The 18,577-nt window shown below is 32.5% G+C and overlaps 1 protein-coding gene across 1 annotated transcript in view; it reads right to left on the bottom strand.

The window, feature by feature from the left end:
- Positions 1-3,869: 3,869 nt before the first annotated feature.
- The window catches only part of LOC131854624 (23 kDa integral membrane protein-like), a 34,211-nt gene continuing 19,503 nt past the window's right edge, over positions 3,870-18,577 (bottom strand). Inside the window, exons 2-5 of the mRNA XM_059205750.1 lie at positions 8,825-9,010; positions 7,955-8,137; positions 6,410-6,646; positions 3,870-4,806 (exon numbers count right to left, since the gene is read on the bottom strand). Coding sequence (XP_059061733.1) covers positions 4,732-4,806; positions 6,410-6,646; positions 7,955-8,137; positions 8,825-9,010 — 681 coding nt within the window. The 3' untranslated portion in view covers positions 3,870-4,731. The remainder of the gene's footprint in view (positions 4,807-6,409; positions 6,647-7,954; positions 8,138-8,824; positions 9,011-18,577) is intronic.

Genomic DNA, 18,577 nt, shown 5'->3' with positions numbered 1-18,577 from the left:
GAATATTCATTACAAAGTAAAAATACTGATTTTACACAAATTGATTTTGTACAAAGCCTTCTGCGTTTGTCTCACCTGTTTCGGCTGTCATTTAGACTGCTTTGTATACTTTGTGTTTAGGTTGAGGGTAAACATATAGCAGTAAAACTACAGAGTATAGAGGCACGGGTATCAAGGATCAGTTCAAGGAGGTCAAGGAATTTAGGACAAATATTTCTATACTCGAAGATCTCGGCGTTACACAGCGTCTAGTAGTAATAAAACAATTGCGTATTCTTACCTTTTTTGGTTACGTCTCACGAAGAAACGACGCATATCCAGCGCCTTATTATACAGGAAAGAGTTGACGGTACTAGACCCCGTGGATTACACATGCTATGGACGAACCAAGTCAAAGCAGTAGGCGGTCCACTCCACGAGTACTAGAATGGCCATTGGGGAGAAATGGTGAGCTGTCGTAAGGCGTATGACATCAGCCTCTTACCCCACTACATAATGATCACTAACGTTCTGTCAAGACCGTATCGAATGAGAGAAATAGGTATGACATCTTTGTACTACTAGCAGTTCAGTTTTTCGCCGGTTCTTCTCAATTAAATCTGTAAATGTGTACTCAACTGGACTGTAGGGAAAAAAATGTTAATACAAAACATTCGACGTTTCTAAGCGGCAAAATGGTCTACTTGAATAAATAACTTTTTTAATTTTACTGATTCAACATTTCGGGAAGAATGAATGAAGCTTGTTTGCAAGTGCATAATATTTGCTATTAAATAACAATAATATATTATATAAAACACATATTACTTACACTTGTCTCGTGTTCAATATTAATTAGATTATGGTAATAATTAAATATTTTTTTTATACCAATTTAAATTCTTTCTCTCTTATAACTTTTAAAGTTAGTTGCTTTATGTAATATTACGTTTGTAGTATTCTTTAAATCAGTAATGGCTGTGAAATATGGAAATAGTTGAAGCCTTTGCCTATTTGGGTTAATGATTGCTATTGTCTCAGCTAAAACCCAACTATGCTTCATTTTTTAATATTATTTAGTCTTTAGATACACAGCCATTTGACACACTCATAGACACTGTTAAATTAGTTTTTTAATATAACTGTAATCTAACTCGTATTTTGTAATTTTGACAACTTACCAAATTTTCTTAAATGTAATAAACAAAAACAAGAAATCCCTATAATGAGTTAGGCTCGCTATTATATTAATTATTTAATTCTTAGTGTCGTTGTATCCTTTTATATTAAATTTAACTGTACTATAAAGTTTTACAAACAAACTAACAAATACCTTTTAGAATAATTGTAGCCATACATCTGTGATTCGAAATTTCTTGGTCATTTCTACAATTTACTAATATGTGAAATATAAATTATTCATGCCTGTCTGATACAACAGTGTTAACTTTTTGAAATATTTTTACCACAAGACACTTTTTAATTGGGGCTAACATTTTTTATTAGGGCTTGACTCCGTCATTTGTCAATTTCATAAGTCACTATAATTTCACTCAATTTAACTTCACTTATTTTATATTGATGAATTAATTTCACAGTTCAACTTGTGTTAAAATTTTAAATTTTTTTTATAACACTAGAATAATGATAATTGTAGTTACGTTAAGGTAGTGGTCAGACTAATCAGAATGTTATTCTCTTTGTATTACATAAATTGTACGAAATGTCTTTAATTTTGTATTAGTTTTGTGTTATACTAAAACTTTTAGTTGCGGTTTTATTTTCTTCTGCATTGTAGTTATTCGCTGTTGTCATTTGGTTTCGATGAATGTCATAAATCTAGTACATTAATATGCCCCTAGCATGAAAAGAACGGTATGTGAACTGTAGATTTCTCTAGTCACATTGTCGATTAAGAATATTAATAATAAAAATAATACAATTATTTTAAGTATATAAGAAATTGTATTCTAAATGTAGCGATCAAAACATATTTATTTAAAAATACATTTAATTGATAATACATTTAAAATTGTAGCATCGAATTAATTCCGTAATAAATATATTTTTAATTTATAATTAATTCCAGCATGTGTTTATTAAATAACAGATTTAAAAGTATAATATCATAATATTAATTTATTAATTAATCATTAATAAATATTTTAAGATTTGTAATTAAGTAATATTTGAATTAAACACGTAGTGAGGAATTTGGTATTTTATTAAACAATTATATTGAATATTATTTATTAACTATATGACTAGTAATAGGCCTATTTCTTAACAGTATGGAGTTATTATTGTAAAGAGCCGACTGTTTCAATTTTGTAAAAACACAATTATTATTTGACAAAATAATAGGTATAAAGTGTGCTATCAGAGATAAAAGTAAGTCTTCAGAGCGAGAGAATGAGAGCAAAAAGGAAATACAATAAAAAAGAAAAGATATAATTTGTGCTATCAGACATAAAGGTATGTTTTAAGAGCGAGAGATTTATCTAGCCAAGGAATGGTTGTAACGGAAGAGGAGAAACCCGCAGAAAACTATCTAGGGGTAAAGAAAAACCTACAAATCAATCCAATTAATTAAAAAAATTGTAGGACAAGAGAAGTATGGAAAGGCCAGCAAGTTTAAAAGTATCATAAAAATATGTAGAGAATATATTTACTTATTAAAGTATTTTGTTAAATTAAATTATATACGTCATCTGGCTCTTTACAAAACTCCTGAATAGGCGCCACTTATAAATAAGATTTCTAAAACAAAAATGATTAAAGCTTATGTAAATATTAAACATAATTAATAGCACAATAATAAAAGTATCAATTGAAACAAGTAGTGAATACAAGAAATGCAAACTTAATATAAATTTAATAAATATTACATAGTACCTACTCTAAGGTTTCAGAATAATAAAAAGAAAACAATTTGTCTATTATAATAAAGATGTAAACGTAACATTTAACTATTTTTTTGTAATTATGATAAATAACTTTTTTATATTTTAAATAATTACGTATATTGAGTATTTCTTTCTATTTATAACAATTGAAATTACTGGATACTTTTATTATCTACTGAATACAGAATAAAGACATAATTTAATAATTTTATTTCATAATTTTAGGTAAATTTCATTTATTTATGAGTTTTGATTTTTGTTACGGTCTGGCTAATTGCTTCAGTGTAATATTATCGCTACTGGAAATTTATATAACTTATGAAGAAAAGGTAAGTAATTTAAAATAATAATAAGTCTATAAATATATAAATGAAGAAATATATATGTTTAGTACCTTGGTAATGGACCAAATGGCTTTATGTACAACTGTTGCTAACAATTTACAATAGAAACATAAAATTATACAATTTTGAGATTAATTATCGATCGTATATTAACAGTTGCAATTGCGAATTATACAACGTAGTTAGCAACTGCATCTCTTAAATGATTCTTGTAAAATCACACATATGATTTTTTCTGTTACAATAGAGAATCGTTAGCAACTACATTACGTAATAAAGCAGCAGGTTTCAATACAACGAATAACATAAATAATAAGTGAATGTAATAAAAACTACGCACAATACAGGTACAATATTTACACTATTATTAAAAAAACTAAACAATAAAAATATTATATTAGTAATTTCATGAAAACAACAGCACCAAATCGATATTCAGTGTTCTCTTAAATGAAGTATTATTAATTATAATTAATAAACTAATTAAATTAATTGTCAAGTTTTATTGGTACAATCAGATTCATATATTTATTGACAGTACTCAGTAATTCCTTTTTTTACTTTTCGTTTGGAAGTGAAAAAAAAAAATTTAAAACATTAAATAGGTTTATACTGGAGTATTTCTATTAGAAAAGCACTATTTAACATATTCATAGATTTATTTGAGATCCCAAATGTTACAACAATATTTGATGCTGACTGTACCTGACTCTACCTTATGTATTATATAAAAAATACTATTGCAATTCATTAATAAGACAATCTCATTCTATTCGTATATGGTAACTCTATAAATACGAAAGTATTTTTATATAAAATAATAAGAATTTAATTTATATTACATGTAATGTTGAAAACTGATTTGTAAAAACGTAGTGATTATTTTCTCAATCCTATATGCTGGCAACATACAGTCAAATTGCGGTTCTATATTTAAAAAAATACTATTAAGTTAGTATCACTTATGATTTCCTGCCTAATTTTATTTTTTCTCTATCAATCGAATTGAGTAAGCAAAAGACTCATACCATGTACATCACATCAACACAAGTTTATTTTTAAATGTATGCAATAATAATTAACGTGTTCTCGTTAATATTTATAGCATATCGATATAATGTTTTTGTTTCATTATCAACTAATGACCAGCATCACCTACATTTGGGTTGTATCTATCTATATCCATATGAAATAATTCGAATGGTGAAACGATGATGTAAATAGAATCAAAATCTCATGTATTGTATTTTTTTACTCAAACTTAAAAAGACAAAAATTAATAATCATTATATCTAAGTACTGACATATTTCCAACATTATACGTAATAAAAACAATCTACCTACATGTATAAATATTAAAACGACGAGGCAGTACGCTAAACATTTGTACAATAAAAAGGAATTTATCGATATAACACTCTAACACGCCTACCATACAAATATGTGCACTGCAGAATGTGAACTGTTAACTGACATGTGTCATTAATCTACTGTGACTTAATTTAGGCTGTTTCCCGGCTTTTCCCTTGCGTCTTTATGGCGTGAGCCAACCATAAAGCGAGCACAATTCCCGCCACCTGAAAAGGAAATGTCCTTGAAATTTTAATTTTATTTGGGTTTTGGACCATTATCTATTGAAACATAAGATATGTTTATTTTTTTATATGTAATAAAATAGTAAAATCGTGGCTAGGAGAGGATTTGTCGGTTTATGAGTTAAGGTTTCACGTAAAAAAAGCTTCTCTAGCTTTTTTATTAGGAATTGTCACAGAGTATGTTAAATATGTCAGTAAATAAAGTCCACCACCAGAATACAAGGCATGTATGAATACAATATGTTGTAATACGTTGAAATCGAATCCAGGACCGTTAATAAATGAAGAAGTAGGTAAGCTAAACTACACAATGAATTCATCTAAGGATCAATAATAAAACTATGCTAAGTTACAATAGAAATTAGTTATGTCAGACGATACTTTTTTCAACGTAAGTCTTCAAACTTAATAAAATTATTTGTACCAAATGTTATTTTTGCATAATCCGTACTCATTTTCAGTATTTAGTTACTTAATAAATTTTCTTTGATTTCAGTTAAGGTTTATTGCCTTTGCGTTCGTTGCGTAACGATTGAGATCGTTCACAAGAAATTCGACTAATAAAAATATTGCGTTAATTTTCAGCAGTTTGTCGTATTTGTGTAATAAATTTCCATAAAACATGGCGTTTGCTGTATAAAAACATTACCAATAGACTGCTATAAATAAATAGGCCGGCTCGTGTTAAGCTACTTGGCTCGTTAAATCTGACCTAGCCAGGTGCCTGGGTCAGATCTACTGAAAGATTATAACACAATCGCGTGCTTCGTGCGATCTTCACTACCATTTGCATTTTTTTGTATATTTAAGTAATAAACTTAAGTTTTATTTTTATCTATACAACAAAATAAAATTGCAGTATCTGTTTGTAATTTCAAATCAACTGTTTTTAACTAAATGCATATATTACTATATTACTATTATAAACGCAGAGGTTTGCCAGTATGGATGTATAAATGTATGATTATTTGTATTACTCTGGGTGTTTTCTATGTTTATTATGTATGTATTTACAAAGAACAATATCTAAGTATATCTCAGTTTTCTGGTGCCCATAACACAAACTTTGTTGCTTGGGACTAGATGGCATTGTAGCAATTGACCAGGTTAAAAAAACTTAAGCCAGGGTGCTCTTATGATAAAGGGCATTGACAGACCCGCTGTATCAATTGTACAAGGTTAAAAAAAACTTGGGCGAAGAGACTATTAGAATAAAGTGTATTAGTGGCCCCACTGCTAACAAAGTGACTATCAGATTTCTTCTGTAAACTATTCTACAATTCTACGATCGAAAAACGCATTCTATTAACTAGCTGTTACTGAATTCATCCGTAAATAAATTTTACCACTTGAATACAAGGTATGTATGAATACTATATATTGTATTGCGTGGAAATCAAATGCAGGACCGATAATAAATGAAGAAGTAGGTAACGAGGCAGAATATTTTTTCGTAGTGACCTGACTTTATTCTCCTCCTGTTATCTTAATCTGGTACGCGTTAGTATACGCTGAAAAGCCATTACATCAAAGTTTATAGAACAAAAGTAACTACAACATAATCAATAATCAATTTATCACATACCTCTAGGAAACAGAAGAGAATCCCACAAACTATGACGGTCATGCCAGCACTGTGCACGGTACTCAGCACCTTTTCTTCACAGCCTTCTTTGTAGTACTTCCCGAGGGAGAGACAGTCGGAGCGCTTGATCTGGTCATCTCGATTGGAGTCATCAGAGGGGCAGCAGCTGAATGAGGGGTTCAGGCGTGGCTCAGAAGCGCCATAGTTGTCCGGGCCGGTGATACCGCAGCATTCGAGCTGTAAAGTATTTTAATAGGCTATAAGTTAAAATCAAATTGGAGGTATATTTTGTACAAAGACATCCATGTGAACATCTAATTGTTCTATGGTACTAGATAACCGATATAAATCCTTACTAATATTGAAAATGCGTTATTAACTCTATCCGTCCGAGTGTCTATCTCGACATTTTCAAAGCTAGAAGCTAGAAAATTATTTTTTAGGCTGTTCATTAAATATAAATAAAGATAACTTACAATCTTCTAAGGGAACGAAAGATGAAATGTTCTATAGAAGTATCGTCATTTTTAACGCTAGAAAGATAAAACTTTGTAGAGGGTTAAATATTTTTTCATTATTTGGTCAAGGACAATACTTTACGCAGACAAAGTCGCGAGTACAGCTAGTACTGAGACATTTTTTTCCATATATAATATGTACTGATTCAAATAATCCTGTGAACAATGGAACCCGTGTTAATGGAATTTATGCGAATATTTATTCGTCATTAAGTCATTTGACTTACTTACTTACTTACTTACGTGACCATCGGGAGTAAAGCGGTGTGCTAAGATACGTATATTTAAGTGCAGTGTACTATTTTTTACTATAAAAATATTCTAGAGAGATACGTATACTATTTTGTACTGTTTAAATTTGACGCAAATATTATTTATAAGTATAATGAATAAATCACGGGATCTCACCATGTTTTATTTTTATTGAGTTCCCGATATTTCGGCCGTTCCCGTTAGGCAAAAACATAAAAGGTGATTAGAAAGTATACTTGATGTTACTGTGAGTATAATTTGCTGAGATTGAATATCGAGCGAGCTTCATTAGCAGCCATAAACTAAAACGTGTGAAGGTAGACCAATATATCTGCTCATAAAAGATTTATTTTCCATCTACCCGCTGCTCTTCAGTTTACCTTTGATCATGGCGGTTAAAATACTGACGAAATATTGGGAACTTAATAATAATAATAATAATCTCAGGACAATTCACACAGCGCCATCTGGTCCCAAGTTAAGCTAGCTAAAGCTATCTTACTTTGTTAGCTTGCGTTACTTTTTTTTTCGTAATTACATATATATTATACATAGAAAACACCCAGACACGTTACTCATGAATACAAATATTTGTGCCGTGCGACGAATCGAACCCGCGACCATCGGACGTAAAGAGGTGTGCTAGACAGCCAGACCATCGAGGTAGTCAAAATAAAAATAAAACGTGGTAAGATCTCGTGATTTAGTAATTATACGTATACTATTACTTAAGGTAAAAGTGTTGCTTCTAATTTAAAATAAACCAATGGCATACGTTAGTCTGGATCCGATCCCAGAAGTCCCTGTAGGACGAGTCTTCTTCCCTGGTCGACTTGTTCTTGATGAATGAAGCCCGGAGCTGAGTTTTGAGTGTGCCTTCGATCTGGGGACGGAGAGCTGCAGCCGCGATCCCAACAGACAACTCCAGAAGTATGATAATTATGAGGCAACCCGCGAACTGGAAGACAGAAAGATTAGTTTTATTAGTACTTTTCAATGATACTTGAACGTGTGTTCAGTTTTATAAGATAAACCACTACTTATATTAAATATTAGGTAGATATGCGTCAATAGATTATCATGTTAACCATATACATAGTCTAGAAAAGTCCTACATCTACCTACGAAAACAACTGCATGACCTCCTAGACTATTTTATTTATATATATGTAACTATGTATATTTAAAATTAATTAATATAGTTAATTATTCCGAAAATCAGATATCACGTATTTATTGGTCAAACCATATGAACGATACAAGACCTTTATAAGTATTTGAATTTTTGTAAATGTAAGACAATTCCCACAGTCAAAGTCAAGCTTGTGTTATGGTTACTAGGCAACTAATGGACATACTTAGATACATTTTTTGTTAATACGTACATAACATACATAGACACAGAGACAAACCAAACAATCACACTTATAAATACAAGTTTGTACTGTGCGAGTAATCGAACCTGCGACCATTCGAACTAAAATGGTGTGCTAAACCGCTAGACTACCGAAACCGTCAAATGCTGTTTTTAATAAAAGGATAATGCAACAATATTTTTGTAATATCTCTAGCCCTATTCAAGTGCATAATGCAACGGTAATCACATTCAGTTACTAGGTATATAATTACAGTCTTACAAACTTACGATATACAACAACTTCGGGCTCTCCTTCCATGCTCCGAAACACCCAAACGCGGCTATCACGATGATGAGAACACCAATGGCAATCAGCACAGCATCAGTCTCGTGGCCAGTCGGCTCCATGCCGGCGAAACCCTTTATCATACCCATGTCCACGCATGCTGCTGCTATGATCACGATGCCGAAGATCTGTAACAAGAACGTGAATGTAAGTTAATAACACACTAACACTTATCATTGAGGGAAAGGTGATTGATGATCTTGTCAGATTATCATCACCAACACTGAGCCCGACCACCTACCACACCACACCATGCTAGTAATGTCCTCCACTGGTGCACATGCCAGCGTAAACCGTTAGCGCAGGCGGGTGCACCATTCCATAAAAAAAACTCTTATCATTTAAAACAATACTCATATATTATCATGTAGATTTTCTAATTCATATTTTACTTTCTCTCTTCGTAATTAAGATACATACACCACACATAGCATTAAATAACGTCTAAAAATATAATTAATAGTACATAGTACATAGTTACAAGAGAGCACTGATACCTATAACACAGGTGTAATACCTAGATTAGGTTATCAGGGTCCTCATTTTGTATTGACCAACTTTCTGTTATTTCAATACCTAGCTAGTTAGCTAGTAATCAAATAGCTAAGTTCAACTCTGCAGTATATATAATAGTTAAAGTTAGTTAGTTGCCACTTTTTAATGTTGCAATCTTGTGGTTGTAAAAATAGTGCATATAATATATGAAGAATCTCTTCGAGACTCTGACTACACTTGTTGTTTGTTGATTAAAACTTTAAAATGGAGCATTTCTTTAATATTCGTTGGATATTGTATATTAAAATTTGTGTCATTCATTTTTAATCTATGGTATCTCTATAGTTGCAGATAGCTTTATTATATTTATCTGTGTTTTATGACACGTTATTCTGTGTGTTTTGTTACAGAAACATACGTATGTGTGTTTCTATATTAACGTTTCTTTTCGTTCGTGTTTTTTTTTACATTTTGGTCAAGAATAACACTATGTATTATAATTATTTTTAAATATATTCATTTTATAACTATTTTTAAATATCTAACCTAAACAGGAGCGTTGGAAATATCGACTTGCTGTAGCTTGAAATATCAATCAAATCCCGAAAACGCGATACAGTTGCAAAAACGCTAGATTAATAGGTCAAGACATTAAGGCGCAAAAAGAATTCTCAATAAAAACATTCTTTTCTGCTTGTAAACTAAATATGGTATGCTTAATAACAAATTAAAAGAGTATTAACCCAAAACAATAATAGGAAAATCAACTTTGAGGTTATAATTTTAAAGTTGAATGTACGAAGCATTTTTAGAGCTAGTTCAATTTATAAATAAATATACGATATGTAGGATAAAGTTATGTTGTAACAGCTGCGCTTATCCTACTAATACGAGTATAAACATTAAAAACGAAAGTTTCTCTGGATCGTATGATGTTAGTTGATCTTTCACGACATTGCAGAAGGTACTGAAGGTAATTGTGCATTATTAAAAAATACATATATATATAAAATAAATGTCGTGTAGGCTGAATTAACAATAAAGGCAGTCGCAACTGACAACTGGTCTTCGAATCACGCCCTTCTTACACCCTATATATTATATAAAAATATACTTAATTACATACATACTTAATTAAACTTAATACTATATATATAAAAAACATACTTAACAGACCGCCAAGCAGTATTTGTAAGGCATTTTGGTTGTAGGGTACAGATTAGATAGTGAACTTACAGGTAAATAGGCATGACGTCTTAGTCCTCTGAATGGTAACGCATGAGTGGTATCACTGATGACACATGATAAAGTGATGTACGGAGTGTTCATGTGTATAGGCGACGGTTACCGCTTACCATCGGGTCATCATCATCATCAGTCATCAGCTTGTTTGCCATTCGAATTACGTAAACTAAAAAAACGGATTTGATTTAAATTTAAAAGATTGTAGGCTTAGGTAGTATGAACATATAAACCCGGAAACAACGTTACAAAAAAGTTCCATTCCATGACTACAGTAATAAGAGAATGACATAGACCACTAACTACCTGATTGACTAATGTCCATAGAGACATGAAGGAGTTGGGCCTGTCAATGACGATGTCTACCAGCGAATTGCATGGCGCCACAAGATTAGGAAAGCTGACCCTGTGTAGCGAGAATAGGCGAGAATGAAGAGTAATAAGAAGATTGAATTTAAATTTGCTGTATAGATAGATCATATCAGAAATTAGCATAAAGAACATTTTTACAGTATTCTGTAGTGCTTCTCCCCGGGATTCTAATATGAATATGAAATAAAATCTATATATAAACCCTTATTTATTCATAACTTACGTAGGCGTCTACTTGTAATACAAACTTCTAATTTTAGTGTATTACCGTGAATATGTTACGATGTGTAATTATTCTGTTTTTGTCCTATTTATTAATGCATTACAACTTCAGACTTGTTCTACGCAAGTAAAAATAACAAATGTAAACCGACCGCCTGTCGGCCATGTTTCATCATATACTCTAAAAATCGAGTAAGTTATTTCCGAATGTTTAAAAATAAAAAAAAATTTACAAATATTTTTTATGTAATGAAAATCAAATAAGCTGACGGCCCGCCTGATGGTAGTAAATGATGGTGACCGTCGTCTATATACGAAATACAAGAGCAGTTCAATGGAAATCAAGTGACCATCGTGATACTATAACATAACATTGCAATTTTGAAGGACGAAGTAATCCTGGATATATCCAAATCCTATAGTGCCTTTTCTCGTCCTTCAATCGAAACAACTTACAAAGCAACCTTCTTATCAACATAAACAGTTGACACTAATCTAGCTAAATAATATTCCTTACCTAAAATAAAACTGACCCAAAACATTTGTCACGTTTTGTCTTATGAGAACAGTATTAAGTTAGAAAAGTTCACATATATAAGTGTCAATTCTTCGAAAATTATCAATCATTTTCAATAATTTGCAGCACATGTAAGTTGCGCCATGTATCATAAAATCAGAAAATTACACGTGTCGTTTAATTGCAATCAACAAACCAAGATGAATAGCAATCATGCTCAGTCACGGTTTCTGACTAATGCATGAGTTGCACAAGTATATAATTGTACAAAATTGACTACATTACTGATTATGTCCTATAACGTATAATAGTAAGCTGATGACATAATAATGGCTTACTCGTCTTCTGTCACATAAAACATATTAAAAATAACTATAAAAATAATATAGCAGAAATACCATGATTTATTCATTTCGATCTTCAACTACTCTTTAAGTTGACTACACTAAAAACAGATGAGACGTTTCTTTATATATCTTTTTATTTTATCTTTATGTATCTGTTGAAAATTCTTTGTAATTTATTTTTGTACCAATTTTTAATATATTTTCTTTAGAGAATTTACAATTGACATATATTTATTGTCACTTTTGCATTGTTACTGTTTGTACTTTCATTAAAAGTATTTACCATTTTCTATCAATGGTTGATTATTATCACACAATCCATTAATTATATTGCCCACAATATCTATGCTACATGCATGCATGCAATTATAGGTCAGTTATCATTCTCAGTCGTAGCATCTTCATCGGTTCGAGAAGATTGATAGATTGTGTGAGGCGATATGACTAAAAGGAGAGTAAGAAGAGATATATATATAGGGATCAGAGGAAAATACCATACTGACCTTATATAATGGAATAAAGGCAAGGCAATGATGATACTGTATATACAATTTTGTCACGACCGCAACCTATTCTACCTTTAATTAATTTAGTCTAACTCCACCTTAATAAGATGACAAGCAAATATGAATTACAGCTCAGCACGCACTGATAGTAAACCTCAACGCGGTATTGTAATATCTAATTGAAACCGCCAAACCGCGTTCAAACACGCAAAGCTAACTAATTTTCATGACTGCCACTGATTTTAGAATACAATGTGACAAGTTAGTAACAGCGAAAAAAAATCAACTTCACACCACACTGTATACGCTTTCCCTTTGATTTGAACAAACATAATTTGAATTAGACCGAGACGGTCGCCCAGAAGTTTAGTACCTCTTCTTTGCTCCCAAAAGTCGTCAGTCATATGGGCGATAAAAAAAAAACTACAGCAATATACTTATTAATTAATATCTTATATATAACATTCTCGTGTCACAGTTTTCGTTCCCATACTCCTCCGAAACGGCTTGACCGATTCTCATGAAATTTTGTGAGCGTATTGAGTAGGTCTGAGAATCGGCAAATATCTATTTTTCACCCCCTAAATGTTAGGGGTAGTCCATCCCAAAATTTTATTTTTATTTTAAGGCAAAACAACGTTTGCCGGGACAGATAATTTTAATATATATTTATTATGATGTAAGGTTTTCAACTATCACATTTTTATCGTAACAATAATGTAATCAGTAACTATGTTTGAAACAATTACTAATTTGCATCAACCTATACAAATCAATAAAATTTAAGTTCTGTTAGCAATTTAAAATTAATAGCTTTTCGCTAATTGCATATGAAAGTATATACGGATGTATATCAACAAAATTATTTATTTATTTATTTATTTATTTGAGCGACCAACAAGACATACACCATGAGATTACAATTATTATAACTTGCAAAGAGTTCAGGTATATAGTGTTGACTTAATTACTGGTTGCCACGATATTGGCATGCGATATTGTTTACAGAAGTTTATATATATATGTATTGTTATTAAAATTTTGCGTATGTCTGTCTGTTCTTGTTAATCTCAGAAACAACTGCACTGATTTTGATGGGTCTTTCACTCGTAGTTAGCTAATACTATAGTGCGTATGTTATAATGCACAAAAGATCTTGAAGTACTGCTATGTAGCTCACAGTGCTTCAAGTGCTTTGCCTGGCAATAGCCCAAACCACTCAATAAAAAATAGACTACTTTTATTTTAGTACTTTCATGTATCCACGCGGACGTAGTCGCAGGTAAAAGCTAGTAGGTAATCAATCCATAAATACCATTGATAGTATTTGGAACCATTAAAACATTGTGACCTTACCCTGATAATGGTGTTGGATTGATGTGGAAGTTAGCAATGCTATTACCGATGAGTGGGCGTTTTAATGAACACCATTTAATAGTTTTTGATTCGTGTGGGAGGGAAAGTTACTCAACGACGGATGATGGCGGGATGTGGGAGATTACTGACTATGTCGATATATACTTATGCATCACTCTCCCTATGGTGAAAGAGCGAAGACGGGGACATGACAGGGGAAAGTTAATCAACGACGGGTGTTACAGGGTTTGGGAGATTACTGAGTATGTCGATATATACTTGTGCATCACTCTCCCTATCACCATAGGGAGAGTGAGATGAAAATAAGAAAGAGATAAGATGAAAATACGGCAGGGGAAAGGTACTCAACGACGAGAGATGGCGGGATGTGGGAGATTACTGACTATGTCGATATATTCTTGTGCATTATTCTCCCTATGGTGAAAGAGAAAAGACGAGAACACGACAGGGGAAAGTGAATCAACGACGGGTGATAGCAGGGTTTGGGAGATTACTGACAATGTCGATATATACTTGTACATCACTCTCCCTATGGTGAAAGAGAAAAGACGAGAACACGACAAGGGAAAGTGAATCAACGACGGGTGATAGCAGGGTTTGGGAGATTACTGACTATGTCGATATATACTTATGCATCACTCTCCCTATGGTGAAAGAGAGAAGACGAGGACACGACAGGGGAAAGTTACTCAACGCCGAGTGATGGCGGAATGTGGGAGATTACTGACTATGTCGATATATTCTTGTGCATTATTCTCCCTATGGTGAAAGAGAGAAGACGAGAACACAACCGCATGTAAGTTTGACTTAAAGTTCTGCTTTCTATAAGAAATTAATTTGATTGAATACTAACAACATTGAACTGCGATTCTGGGAAGAGCTTGGGTGGCTACTTTAGTAGTTTCGGCTCTACACATGAGATTAGATGCTAAATGCGGATAATAGAGTCCAATTTACATTTACATTTTATTTTTCGGATTTTGTTTGAAATCTTTCCAGGCATTATTTTTTTATTTATTTATAGATTGTCTTGAAAGTGGTACAACAGTGTAGACAATTTTAAAGCCAACCACTTTAAAATTGTCTCTCACATTAGTCATCACTGAGAATCAACAGCTAACATTGTCAATTATCTATAACAGTATATATCTATTATACATATATGCATCTATAATATAACGTCTAAAACTTACTTTACAGTTTTTTTCATTTCTTTCAGATATTGCTTAGAAATTAATTAACACAGATATTATGCAGATTTATGACAATCCTACGCATAATTCTACTGCAAGTAACATACCATGTAAAAATAATATTTTTCTTACTAAATGTTATTGTAAAGAACCATAGATATATAAATTAAACAATTCTTTAAACACTATGGTAATGAATTACCCATCATCCAATTTGGCTACACCCACTGCCGGGGTCAGTGGCCGTTCCGTGGGTGTTGGTTTATATTGTCTACGTTTCTTTTGAAATTGGGTCACTAGGTTTTTGGGCGGAGTGCCACATAGGAGAGCACTGTACATTTGTTCGTTTGACAATTATAGGATAAAATTAGTCGTGTAGTAATACAGTTAACGTTTTACTACTGTCGTTTATTACGAGATAAAAATAAAAAATAGATTACTGGTTCTTTTGTTGCTCATAGGGCTTCATGACATCATACTCGTGAAACGTTTTTCTTTTATCTATGGTAATGACATGATGCACACGCCTTCGTCAACGGTATACGCGGGCGGGGCACCAGTGGAGGATGATAAGATGAACATGAGGTCAGGTCAGTTAATTCACCAGGAATTTTTCACGGTAGTTTCCAGGGGGAACCGCGTGGATGTCATGAGTACAGTGGATGTTGATATTTACAGAAATTGTCCATACTAAAACTCGATTCAGGCAAAATAAGAATTTTATGTTGGGCTAAAAAGGACTTGTATCCAGGGCCGTAAAATATTAAATAAAAAAAAAGTATTTTGTCAAAACGTTAAATTATTCGCTTACTAATTATTGACCTGGAAAGGTGTTTTATGCAATTTTTAATTGTTATTTTCATTCTCTACATTATTAATATTACATAGTTCGTCATTTTATATTAAATCGTTCATTAATCTCACACCTTCTGTTATCAACACGCCAACCAAACCACATATGTATGTATATGTGTGTTTTGTATAGTTACTTAGATTTGTCATCAATGACACCATGAGAAAGTAGGTACTACAAATTATCGCTAGTGAGTGCAACCCACAATAATAGGAATTATTTACCATTTTCCAAGAACACTCATTATTATGAGTGACGTCATCTGGTGACGTCATAAATGCGTCATCACAGTGTCTTATTCAGGTCATGGAAATGACGTAACTCGTTCCGATTCTACGGTACTCATTTCACCTGGGGTGCTATTACAGGAAGACTATGTGACTCTTATAATTGCTTTTTTATTCGTAATTTACGTGAACAAACAGTGAAATACACGCAATATCTACTGCGCAGATGCAAGATTACATGAAACATAGGTATAAGACTTATTTTCTAATTTTCACTTTTTTCCTGGGGAAGTTAGTTCAGATTTATATGTACCTATTATCTCTGACTTAGGTCTTTGTATATTCTACATAACAAGAGTAACGTATATGCTTATATATTGGTTCTAGAAACTCTTGAAAACTCCACATTTGTACACTCTTTGTTCCTTGATATTAACTGTGTTTTGTTCTATTTGGGATACTTTTAAAATATAAAAAAACACAATAATGAGAGACAACAACAATAAGTAATCTCGAACATTATAATTAAAGATGCAATAATAGATTCATTTATATACTAATTTAGACTTATTTTCTAATAACTACAGTCCGTGTTGGGAGTCGTTTGCTACTTTCCTTATAGCTATCATATATTATCATTTCGCCCAAAGTCCACTATTATAGTTTGTCATTTATAATTATTAATGGTGTTAATGGTAGCTGACAGCCCCATAATTATGGGACGATAAAATAGAAAAATGGGTCAACACACAAGACACCATAATTCGTGTAGGAAATGATCCGTGCGTGTGCCATGACGAAACCATACGATCACACGTGGGCGGGAGTTTATGGGAGCGTTTGTATGTTTAAAAATTAGTTATCCAACTAAAATGCGTTAGTATGCCAAAGACTGCACCTAATATGGCTCTTATATGTGCTAACACTGGTGACCGTGACGAAGATGGCTTCGTCATGGTACAGGAGAAGACGCATACAAAGATGACCAATCGGAACCATTGGGGCACTGCACCCACTGGGACCAACTTCCTATTGCGTGCTGCTACACTGACGGTAATGGACCTGTCCTGCCTAGACTATGTCACCAAGGAGCAGCACATTGTCGACTATATACGGACCAGGAGCAACTTGACATTGAGGATGACGCAGCTGGAGTCAAGTCACAACGCGGGTATCACGGCGTTTGGCCCGGGTCCTAACCAACATGCTGCCCACCTTCATAAAGTAGATATATCGGTGGTACCGAGGCAGATTGCAGTAATCTGTTGACCACATAGACAATTTATATTTTATTTCATATTTATATTATTTTATAAGGTATTTATAATATTGGTCATTAATAGCCTGAAATAAATAAATACTAATAATAATAAACGGTATGCTCAGATCAACCAAAGGTCATGAAAATTTTATCGCGACAAATTTTTAGTACACCCTACGTTTGGTGAAGTTATATAAGCCAGTTGCGGGCAACAGAGAATAGTTCGAAACAAAAGCGCCTGAGGCAAGTTTACTGACGATTATATGGCAGATGGGTTTAATGATAAGTTCATTATAACACGCCGTATCTGACGGACTGGTGCTAACATCATTCAGTTAGTTGTCAACCTTGTACCAACATCCCGTTGTAAATCACAACCACGGTCAGACGCCACTTCCGTAGTCAGTGTTGGACATATGGAGAGAAATTACGTATTTGGTAGTTTCAGACGATTATACGCTTTTTTAGAAATCCTACAGAATTTACCCATTCAATTTGTATCACCATAAGTGCTCTGGTTTCTTACGAGAGCCTAATTTGTCAATGGGAAATTTAATAATATATTATAGTTTATTTTTAGATATAAATATAATTATGTAGTCATCGGCACAAAATAAAGAAACCTGTAAATTAGTATAATTTTAAAAAAATGGGTCGGTTTTGACATTTTGCAGGGCCTCATACTAAGCGGTAATGGAATTAAAAGAAACTAGTTGAACCGGCAAACGTTGTTTTGCCATATCAATTATTTCTAGACAGGGCAATCCATATCCGTTTCGAAGGAGTTTGATAACAAACATGACACGAAATTTTTATATCTAAAATATAAAAATTACAATTCAAAAGTGCTTTAAAAAATAACGCTTATTATAATGGCGATGGTAATGGTAATCATCGTAACAAAACGCAATAGATAGAACTCAAAACAAAATCGTATATCAGCTTGGTCCCTCATGCTGGCAGAAATCCGAGCCTGACATTAACTATTAATAGGGTATGGATATACAAAATATTATTAATATAATTTCAACAGTAACGTAAATAAACTTTACGTAACAAATTAATAAGCAGACAAATAGAGTA

This window comes from Achroia grisella, unplaced genomic scaffold (genome assembly GCF_030625045.1).
Source record: "Achroia grisella isolate CSIRO2021 unplaced genomic scaffold, CSIRO_AGI_Agris_v1 utg1241, whole genome shotgun sequence".
NCBI classification, from domain to species: Eukaryota; Metazoa; Arthropoda; class Insecta; order Lepidoptera; family Pyralidae; genus Achroia; species Achroia grisella.
The sequence above is the reverse complement of the archived record's forward strand: the minus strand, read 5'-3'. Positions and strand labels throughout refer to the sequence as shown.